The sequence below is a fragment of the Ricinus communis genome, chromosome 6 (assembly GCF_019578655.1).
Source record: "Ricinus communis isolate WT05 ecotype wild-type chromosome 6, ASM1957865v1, whole genome shotgun sequence".
Lineage (NCBI taxonomy): Eukaryota > Viridiplantae > Streptophyta > Magnoliopsida > Malpighiales > Euphorbiaceae > Ricinus > Ricinus communis.
In genome coordinates this window covers 27,305,268-27,317,426 of record NC_063261.1, presented here as the reverse complement: position 1 = coordinate 27,317,426, position 12,159 = coordinate 27,305,268, and the positions used below count along the sequence as shown (strand labels likewise).

General features: G+C 29.4%; 1 protein-coding gene across 1 annotated transcript; it reads right to left on the bottom strand.

Annotated features, from left to right (window-relative positions):
- Window positions 1-3,792: 3,792 nt before the first annotated feature.
- On the bottom strand, window positions 3,793-6,805 carry LOC8264177 (probable adenylate kinase 6, chloroplastic). Its single transcript, XM_002525000.4, has 4 exons — window positions 6,241-6,805; window positions 5,992-6,132; window positions 5,108-5,380; window positions 3,793-4,305 (listed from the first exon to the last, which is right to left on the bottom strand). The coding sequence occupies exons 1-4, from the start codon at window positions 6,571-6,573 to the stop codon at window positions 4,162-4,164; spliced, it is 891 nt and encodes a 296-aa protein (XP_002525046.1). The 5' UTR covers window positions 6,574-6,805; the 3' UTR covers window positions 3,793-4,161.
- Between the last annotated feature and the right edge of the window lie 5,354 nt (window positions 6,806-12,159).

The following is a 12,159-nucleotide window of genomic DNA, read 5'->3' as shown; positions in this document are numbered from 1 at the left end:
TTAAAAGGAAATGCAATTGAGCTAAACAAAATTAACTATAATATTTTTAAGGGTTAATTGCAAAATAATCAGACCTTTGGTATTTTTGAAAATTTAACATGACTTTTTAATTTTACCAAATTTAGGCAAAAAATTTATAATTTTTACAATTTAAAACACCGATTGAAAAATCTAGCATAGTTTTCCTCATATGGCATCGAAATTGGTTAAGCTATTACACGTATACACAGCGTCAAAAATCCTATGTTTTCTTAATTGCAAATGAATTCATAAAACTTTCACTTTTTTTACAATTTTATCACAATTTTTTTAATTTTAGCAAATTAGTAACGTAAATAATAAATTTAATTATAATAAGAAAAAAATTAAAATCTTTAGTTATTGAATATAGAACTTAATTGCAATAAGGAAGGGGTAAAATGGTGATAATGTTTTTAAATTTTTACATTACTAAGATTGTCTAAAAGATCATAAATGTAATTTTAGTATTAATATTAATTAATCATAAAATCATAAAACAAAAGTAGGTTCTACAATATTCTTTATGATTTATACTCTATAATTTTATAATTAATTAATATTTATATGAAGATTATATATGACCAATACTTAATTGTTTAATATAACCTAAAATCCATTTTTTTTCTCTTTATAAGATATGAATAAATACACTTTATAGTTTTATTCTTTTTTTTTTCTAAAATATGGTTAATATATATTAATTAGTTGTGTTAATAGGATAGGAGATTTTTTTGGCGTGAGTTACTATGGTGTTTCAAATGAATTTTATTTTTAAATTAAAATACATTCGTGATTTTACTTGTAGTTAGGTAAATGTATGATTCTTGATGTGACTTTTGTGTGGAGTAGCTCAGCCAAACTTGGTGCCACATCAGTAATATTATGTCAAATTTTTAACCGGTGCTTTAAATTGCAAAATTATATAGTTTATGTCTAAAATTGCTAAAATTAGAAAGTCATGTTAAATTTACAATAAGCATTAAAGATTATGATTATTTTTGCAGTTAGCCATATTTATAATTATTCATTTGATACAATTGAAAATAGTGTAATAAAATAAATTATATTTAAAAAAAAATTATACCTATCATTTAACATATTAACAGCAATTCCTAAAAAAATTTACCAAACGGTTTAATTTATCAGTTACGAGCTATCATCCACCAGCTGCATTGATCTAACTAACCAAACAAGCTCTAAATCCTCACCAAACTGGTTATATTCTATTATTGGATATAAATCAGCTACAGCTGAACCACGCACCTTCTTAATTATTACATACCGGAATATGGTTATTGCTGTTGTATTGCCATATATTTTACCTAATAGTACTTATGACTCGGCAAATTATGTAAAAACAAAGTACTATTCTTTTTCTTTTTCTCTTTTTTGGCCGATCACTAGAAGAAATTTTATTGAATCCAGAACTCATCTATACGAATGAATTACAGTAGATTGCTTACTTCAACAATCAAAGAATCAAGAAATCGGACCAAATTGCATCAACCAAAGAGTAAGACAAATTGAAAAGGGTTTCCAGCTCCAGCACTTGACTTCGTTTCTTATAGCATCTCAGCATGACAGAAGTTTTAGTCCTGGTGATGATCATTTTAGTTACGTCAGGTTATATTATAAGCATATTCTCATAGTCATAATTTCTAAACTATTCCTGGCCAGGGTTATGTTTTTAAGTAATGTTTTTTCTAAATTACCCGAAACTAGAGTAAATCAACAGACTTATAAATAAATAAATTTTCTTTTTTATTTTTTTTTTCTAAACTATCCAGCGCCATAGTCTGTCACAAAATCAATTTAAAGATGACTGGAAATTCTTCTTCTTCCCCCTTTGTATTCAGTCTCAATGCCAACTATATATACAGACCAATGAAGAATCTAGAAATATTAACCTATGATCCATCCCTTAAAGACACCTTCCAATATTAGATTATACTACAGCTAATTACAAGACCTTACTAAAAATAAATAAGACAACATATATGCTAAATATTTATACTACTGATATGCTAAAAATATTATGCTGATACGCTATTATAGTCCACTCCAATCCCTTCATAATTCCGCCTCTAAGCATCAGACAATCCCCTTTTCCCACAGAATGCCAACCAACTTCCCTTCTCCGCCACAAGATAACCCTGTTGATTTTACTAGCAACAAGAACTCTCTTCCGAACTCCGTCAGAAAAGTTGCAGTGGGGAAAAAAGAAAACAAGTAATCCACAGGTACCACGTAATGCAGAGTTGGCAGATTGGACGATACCCTGCTCATCAGAAGTCTCGAGTTCGTTCTGGAACCGAACGATAAAATTATTTCTGGGTCCTATAACGATTATGATTTGTAGAGTTCTGCAAATTCAGCTCCTAGAATTATGCTCACTTGGGACTTGACATGTTACCATTAACTATTCCCCTTTGTTTGGGAAAGGGGAGAAAGGATGGGAATCAACATTTCCTTGTTTGGAAAAGTGACAAAAAAATAGGTAGAAAAAAGTTGTAAAATTTACTTGTTTGGTTTCTTTGATTTTCTTTTATTCAGAAATACCAATTATCCACATATTTCACTCTTAATGTTGATGAATGAGGCAACTAAGCTCCCTTTTCAAATGCTTAAATAAATCCTGTGCGGTCCCAGCAATCTATTGAGAGTTTGCTATTTCACTTCTACCATATTTTCAGTTCCATTAAAGAGAAGGAAAAAAAAGAAAATGGTTAGCTTAATACAGGAACTGGAATGACCACTGTACACAGAGATAAGTGTCCATGCCTGATGCCCATGAGCTCCACACCAGGTCCATTCAGAATTGTATTTCATATCTTTGAAAAAGACAAGTAAATTTGGGTCTTTTCTATTCATATAATTGTTATTAAAGGTGCACAAATGCGATCAAGCAAGGTGCCCAGATACTGTAATAAAGGAGGCTACTTAGGTGGAAATGCATGAGCAGATAAGCTTAACATCTCAATAAATTCACATGAAAAGGAACATATAGAAAACGCAGTAAATCACGGATCCAATTTTCCTCCTGTACCCTCCACCCATGATCGGTGGAAGAGATCCTGAGTTCTGAAATCTTTATTGCAATTTGCAACACCAAGATTTCACTGAATTAAAATCAACTAGTCCATATTGAAACAGTTAGGATTGTCCATAAATTATAATGGGGAAACTTGATCTAACCATCCACTTGCACCATATGATTATGTATGTCATCAAGTGACCCCAAAGTAGAAGAATATATGCATGCTAAAGTGAACTACAATTACGTTTTAATGCCAATAGGAAAGGATGGCAAATGGTATGGTTCATATATGATATTAGTACGGATCAACTGATCTACCAGAACCAGGAGAAAGCACCTTGAAACCCCAGATACATACACTTGTTACACAAAAATTCCACAAAATTGACATTTCGAGTACTAATTCCTAATCAAAACTTTAACGTTTTCCCAAAGAATTAAGGAAAGAAAAACAGAATTGAAAATACATGCATACATAATTTGGCACACTCCATTTTGGTACAAGAAAGAAAGGCAATAGTTTATGGTTAGGCAATTTTTTTTCTTACTGTATACTTCACCATTTAATGGGTGGCCAAACAAATTCCCAACATACATGCCAGACAATTAAAGCCATTAGATAGCACCTCAAATGAATTGATATTTAAAGGAGAAAAAGTTAGTCACATCTCCACTTATTTCTGTTTAACAAGACATCCCATTTTACTTGCTTTTTTCAGATCGGAACATCCAAGTCCAAAGAACCCTGAAAAAAAGTTGCATAACCAAAAAAGATACAGCAAAATTGAATGGCAATTGATAGTTGGCCACAATATAATTACCATGGACTAAACCATCAGGCAACCAAACTAATATTATCAATGGTAAAATTGAATGGCAGTGATTGTTCACTGCGATAACCTTGAACTAAATCAGCCGTCAACCTTATAATATCACGAATAGTGCATGGTGCCTCCCTGCTCTCCAAATAATATCTTATCTAAATGTTTTATTGTTTATTGCACATACGTGTTTCCTCCCCTTCCATTTAAATAATATCAAATCCCTCACAAGCAAAGAATGACCTAATTTACCTTGCAAATATAGTACAGAGCTATTGAAACTCATGCAGCTGCAGACTGTTTATCTTCATGATCTTCAAGATTCAGAGCTTGAAGTAGCTTTGGCCATGATTCCGGGATTCCCCCAGGAAGTTCAAACTCCAATAGCTTCCCACGATGACGGTAAAAATCTTCAACAGGTTGACTCTGCAGAAGCAGAATAATTACAAACAAACAAAATAAGCCACAAAATAACCAGAGTTCCTTAATAATGGTTATAAAACTTGTTTTCACTTTTCACGACACATGGTGCTAAACAAATAGTTGAAGTTGGAACCAGAATTCAACTTATGGTCCTATGATATCTTGATTGATATTTAGGATAAAGAGAGGAAAACAGTCTTTACAATCATTTTTCTACATGAAAATCAAGGCAGCACTTCAAATGAGTGCATCTAAAAATACCACTTAAATGAGAAAACTACAGGAGAAGAGGCAGAGAAGTGACCAAACATAAGCTTAACCCAACGTGGTAATTTACAGATGCAGCAAAAACCGAATCATCAAAAACAACCCAAACACAAGAGTAGCATACGTGCGCTAGAGTGAATATAGCAGACACTTTTAAATAAACCATGACACCTGTGGGCATGTAAAAATAATTAGTAACAAAATTATTGGACAACAGATAGTTCCAATCATACAAATTGAGCATCTTAGACAAATCATGAGCTATGAACTTGCCTCATATGGTCACAAGCAAAGTTATACAGAATAATGATTTCAACAGCAGAGATACTCTGACAGTTTAGTGAAAAAAATTATATTTTAAGAGGAAGAAGAACTAGGTGGCATCTTAATAGAAAATCACAATGCCTGAATGTCTAACACAGCAAAGTCATATGTCAACATGTCAAAATTGACTCATAATTGGGTTATCTTTTACAAAGCTTGACAAACAAAACCTAGATTTGTCTAACAGTCAATTAAATAAACAAAGAAGAAATACCATTTCATTGTAAATACGGAGTCGCGCCTTAACAACTTCTTCCGTATCATCAGATCGTTGAATCAGTTTTGTTGCACAATGAGGAGGAGGAAGAAGCGGCGCCATATACATTCCAGGCTTCCCATTCTCACCCTTGAGATCAATGCAGGCAATGTTGTAGTTTCCTCCACACTCACTGCAAATCCTTCTGCCAAGGCATTTTGCAAGTAAAGCTTCTTCTCTAAGCTTTAGGTTAACCACCAAGTCAATATCTGTTACACCCTCCAATATTTCCTGAATCATAAGCAGCACAAAATAAAATTACGTTATATTGGTGGATACAAGCAATTGTCTAAAGGGGGGAAAGATTAAAAACAAAAAAGAATCATAATTCTAGTAGTTCTATGTGAACAGCAAATAACATTATGGAAATCATAAATCTCATTCTTTCAAAACGCATTAGCTCAACTTTTTTTTCATATTTTAAGCAGCTCCTAAACTAGGAAGCACAAAAACTACACATTTATGTAATTGATTAGATCCTCATAAAACTCCAATTTGATTTATACTAACATGACTCATGCCCAACATGTTTCTGTTAATACAGAAAAGAAACCATTGTTCCGCAGCTCACCAAATCAAACACTCCGTATAAAATTTAAAGACAGTTGAGCATAAAAGTTTATGCATAACGATTAAGGACTCCTCCACAACGCATATTAACAATTCCTAAAAACATGTTAATGGACAAGATGCAAAAAGAGAAAATTTAAAATTACTCAGAAGACTAAATTTCGTTTTTCCTTGAGCAGAAAAAATAAATTTTCTTTCCAGTCCTTGGAAGACCCTAATTGTCAAGTACAAATAGTCTTATATTTTAAAAGAAAATTAAAATAATCACTCACCGCTTGGCGAATAGTTCGAGGAAAACCATCTAAAATAAAACCAGATTCACCTTTAGCTTCTCCATCTTCAAGTCGCTTCGACAATAAGCTAATAATAATCTCATCCGAAACTAACTTCCCTTGATTAACGATCTCTTTAAGCTACAACACGAAAACAAAAAAAAAAGTCAAAGTTTGAAATTTTTTTTTTTCTAATTACAATCTTAAAGCTGTCAGGGGCATAAAATGAAACAGGCCATCAATAAGAACCTGAGAAGCGAGAGGACCAGAGGAATTGAGCTCGTCGCGGACGAGATCACCGGTGGCGATGTGAGGAACGCCGAGGAGATTAGAGAGTCGAGAAGCATAAGTGCCTTTACCAACGCCAGGGCAACCGAGGAAAACCCACTGGACATTTCTGTCCTTTGGGTTGCGAAGATCGAGAGTTAAAGAAGAGGGATTGCTAAAGAACCGAGAAGAGAACGAGGATGAGGATTTGAGGTCAGTTTCGGGATTAAAAGTCGAAGAAGAAGAAGAGAAAGCGCGAGATACAAACGAAGAAAACGATTTGGTTCTAGTAACTGATCTTAACGAAATCGCCATTGTAGAATGAACGATTCGTGAGGAATGAGAGTTTGAAATCTGGGGAAGAAGGGTTCTAAGAGAAGACGAGGTGGAGGAAAGCGTGGAGGCTCTGGGTTTTTTTTGTTTTTTTGTTTAGCGTGCTGGGAGTCAAGGGAGGGTTTTGCTTTCTTCCTTCAAAGAGAGAGAGACAGCAAGAGCACGTGATTTTAACTTTTTTTCTTTTTCTTTGGGACGTTGAAATTATGCCACGAGGCTGTGTTCCTCCAAAAATTATTTCACATATAATTATACGATTAATCTGTTAATTACCATAATTTTTAGTTAGGGTCTGATCATCGCGTGGATCCAAACACATAATAAATGACGTTATATGTCATAATTATAACTATGCTGAAAAATTCATAACCCTGCTTTATGAATAAAATTCACTAAATATTTTTCATTTTTTCACATTATTTTTTCCTCCTAAATTAACACTAGCTTTTTTTCTTTTTATTTGTCTTAAATACATCGTTTATTTTTAAGTATTTAGTTAACAATTGTTACAAATTATTTTAATACTTAATATAATTGAAATTAGAGATAGTGGAGTTTTATTCGAATTTGAGAATTTAATCCAATTTACTTGAAATCCGATCCTTTTGAATTCGAATTTTAACATAAAATTAAATTCCTGAACTCGAAACCGAAACCGTTTGAATTCAAAATGCTTCAAATCCGAAGTAACCCGAGACCAAAATGATCTGAAATTCGAGTGACTCAAACCCGAAACAATCCAAGTCTAAAACAATAAAAGACTGGAAATAACCCGAACCAGAAATGATATGAATCCTAGAACGACGTAATTTAAAATTAATAATACCTAAATTAATAATCGCAGTATAACTTTTCATTAAAATAAAAATAGTATTTTAGTGATATTTAATTATTATGTATAATTAATTTTAATATATTTTATTTCAAATTAAATTTTACAAATATCTTTTATAATATTATTTTAAAATTTTTAACCTTTTAAAAATTATTACTTTATAAATTCTTAATCATTAAATAAAATAAAAGCATTAAAAAGTGATCCAATAATTGAAGTTAAGAATTTTGTAATTTTATTGTTTTTTATTTAAATTTTTTTTGTAGAAAAAGTAAAATATTTTATGTTATAATTATAAGGAGAATAATATTTAAGACCGAAATAAAATTATACTTTAAGTAAAAAATTAAATTAATAATATTAAACAGTTTTTTTATAAAAGTCAAGAAACTTAATTGATAATAAAAAATTAATTAAATAAATCTTTGATGCTGACACCATTTTGAATTTAAAATTTTTAATTGACATCACTTTCGTCAGTAAACTAAATAATTAAGTTAATTATTCTTAAAATTAATAAAATTTGTATTTTTTTATTTTTTTTTAGTTTTTTATAGGTCTAAATTATATATAGATATGTAGAATATTTTAGAGCTTTAATAACATGATCTTTATATATAATATGGTGAAAATATGTGTTTTTGCCTCACTTAAGCTTAATTGTCTATTTTTCAAGAGAGAAAAATATGAAGCTAAATACTCAAAAAAAAAAAGTTAATTGGATATGTTCGTGTAAAGGCCCAAGTTAAGACGCATAGACTGTTATTTGTAAGGCTTAGAAGGCACAAGAGGCATTTTAATCATTTTACATAATTATTAGAATTTATATTAATCTTCTCTATATATATCTCTGCAAACCTAATTCTGGAAATAGGAGAAGAGCTCTCTCCTATCTCTACATTTGTCAACCATTATTTTCTCTATAGTTCGTCCATAAATATTTTAGTTTAACTTTCATTAGTCTTTTTTAGATCTAATGAGCTTTTCAAGAAGTAAAGAGTGAGTACCAATCATCTTCCTACTTGAAGAAATTTTAGATCTAGAAGGAGTTTTTACTTTATTGTTTTATGTTTTTTTATTTAATACCATAATCATTGGGTTAAATATGTTAGGCTAGTTTTCATAAGTGTCTAGTTTAGCTTTTTTACTTTTGTATGAATCTTGTTATCTACTTATTTAATGAATAATTTATTAACCTTCATATCTTTATTAGTTTCAGTTATTATTATTAGTTAACCATCATATTGATTTAGCAATAGTAATTGTTATGAACATATTTAGGTTGAATATATTAGAGACACCAACTTTAGTTGCATCATTAGTTTAAATGACTAAAGGAAAAGGCGCATCACCATCTCATTCATTAGATCTACACTTAAAGTAAAACAAGGAGATTACTAAGTAAATGGCTAGACTAAATACTGTTTTTAGCATATAGTTTTAAAACATAAGATATTTACATTTGCATTGCATATTTATTTATTATTTGGTTACTTTATTTTATAAATATTATTCTCTCAAAAACACTAATTTAAAGTGTTTAGATTTACTTTTATTGTTTTATGGTTGATAATTAGTATTTATAATAAGTGGCATCATAATTCCTTAAGAGATCGACCTTGTGGTGAACTTACCCTTGCTATAGGAACGGCTCATGCACTTGCGAGTACTAACTTAGACATATCATTTTTAAAGAAAAATATAAGATAAATAAAACTAATAATTCAACAAAGAGGCGGTCATGCATATATAAAGCAGAAGATGATCCACTCTAATATAAAAATTTAAATTTCAAATTTTTAAATAGAAAATTTTTAACAAATTAAATATATGTAACTTTACTCAATAAAATTCCTAAAATAAAAAAATAAATCAGATAAATCAATTTGAAATTTAATTCGAACTCGATAAGTTAATCTAAAATTCGATCTGAAATTTGAGGCAACCAGAACTAGATTTTATTTGAACCCTACTCGAATCAAACTCGTAATGATTCGGATCCCAAAAAGAAGCAAGGTCAGAAAAGACCTAAACCTGGCCCATTCAAACTCGACTCAACCGGAACCTAAAACTAACAGAATCTAAAATCATCCTAATCCGAAATTACCCAAATCCAAGAAAATCTGGACCCAAATTGACTAAATTCAAAATAATCTGAAATCTGAAATGATCTTATCCGAACTCTACTCGACCTACCTGTTTGTCATCTCCAATTGAAATGATAATTTTATGAAAAACTAATAAGATATCTTAAAAATAAAATAATAAAATTAATGATATTAATCTAAAAAATAATTTTTTAATTCATGTGTATATTAAAAGTTATTATCAAATTGATAGAAAAAGTATAACTATATAATTTCTTAATATCCGTATGACTGTCATTTCTATGAAAAATTATTATGAATTACATATAAATTTCACATGACAATTTTCTTAAAAAAAATATTGACAAATTTGAATTTCTTATACATTTCACCTTATAAATTGCCAAATTAATTATGAGCTATATATAAGATTTCTTCTTTTTTATATTTACTTAGATTAATTTAAAATATATCAGACATAATATCTATAAATAATAAAATATTATCTCAATTAATATAAAATAATTTTTTTAAAATAATAAAATATTATTTCAATAACTTTACTCCATATGTAATTTTTAGTTAATTTTATCATTTATTATCATGGAGATGGGAGTTAAGATCGCCTATGGACTAGGTTGTGGATGCTACTTTGAAGGTGTGTGTGACTACGTAATCTGCGGTGATAGATTGCGTGTACGGTGCCTGCAAATCATTTTCCTCTTTTTGTTATTCTTTTCTTAATTAAATAAATTTGGGACAAAGACTAATTTTAGTGTTTAAATATTTGGCAAGAGGGCAATTGATTCTTGAGTTTTATTATAGGAAAGCATAGCTTTATAACAATTAAGGTTAAGTTAACCATTTGAGCAAAGTCCTAAAGCAAATTTGACTTCTATATTGAAGAAAGGGTCCGCAAATCAAAAGTTCCATGCTTATTCGATCAACAAACTTATACCTCAAACTTAATAATCGCAAATTGCAAGTGCATAAATTCTTGTGTTTAATTTATAATTATGTTATCTAATTAATTAATTAATAATTAAAATAAACGATTAAAAGATTTAAGACGTGAAAGAAAAGATAGAAGAAGTTATGAAATAGTTTTATCAGAGTTACCGTCACTTTTATACTTCAACTGTCTAAGTAAATGAGAGAACGAGGTTCTACGTGTAGAAATCATGAAAGCATATCTTTAAGTAAAAATGAAACTTAGAAATTCTTATAAAATGCAGAAGCAGACATCAAACAAGAGATCCGAGCATCAATAACTACACTATCTAAATACTCAAATATAAATTCTCTATAAATATTTTAATTTCCAGAAAATTATTTGTCTATTTATTTTTTTGCATTTATTTCAAACACATTCAATTGTTCATGTGAACTTTCGACAAATTAAATACAAGTTCTTTAGCTTTTTTATTTACACACATTTACTCTTATTCGACTTTTGTTCTTGTGGTGTTTTTTGAGGATCTACGCATACCGTTAAGAGAGATTAGAAATTCATAAAAAATCTGATTAAGAAGTCAATCTGAAGACGAATTAATTACAATAGTTCGTATACCTTCACGATCAATAAAATTTCCACCAAACACATTCTCATAATAAAAATAATAAAATATCACGAGGTCGATCTCTCAATTAACTATAAGGCCACTTATTATAAAGATTAAGTATCAATATAAAATAATTAAAAATAAATTTAAACACTCTAAACTAATATTTTAAAAAAATAATAAAATTTATAAAATAAATAATAAACTAATAAAATAAATATGTAAATAAGATGATTTATGAAAACTATATAATAAAATAATATATAATCTAGCCAATTATTTAGTATTGTTCTTGTTTTAATAATAAATACAGACTCAATGAATGAAACAGTGATGTTCTTTTTTCTTTAATCACTCAAGCTAATGATGCAAAAAGTTTTAACAACAATTCACGCAGGTTTATCTAATGTGTATTTCGAAGGTGATGCAATGTCAGTTATTCAAGTTGTTAATTCAAATTATGTCATCTCGGTCGCGGTGGATATTGTCATTGAAGATATTAGTCAGCTTTCCAAAACTTTTCACTCTGTTTATTTTTGTTGCGTTAATAGAGTTGCTAATTGGACTCCCCATAGAGTGGCAGGAAAAGCCCTTTTAAATGAGTGTTTCTGCTCAAATGGCTAGGCACAATTGTAGTTGGTGCTCATGATGTACTGAACTGTTTAATCTTTTTGAGTTTTACAATGAAATTATCTTTTTTGTGTAAACTATATCAACATTATTTGAAGTAAATATGATGTCATTGATATATTTAATCTAAATACTTTTATAACAATTATTATTACTGAATTAATATGATGATTAAATAATATCAACAACTGAAACTAATAAAGGTATATTGGCAAAAAAATCATTCATTAAATATAAAAATAATAAGGTTCAAACAAAGTAATAAAGGTTAAATTAAATACTAAAAAAACTAGTCTAACATCTCTAATCTCACAATCATAGTGATTAAATAATCTAAATTTCTGCAAGACAGGAAGATGATTAATCTTTATTCTTCAATCTCAAAAAGCTTTCTTTGATCTTAAAAGAATCACTAAAACTAAATTAAATTGTTTATGAAGAAGAATCGTAGAGA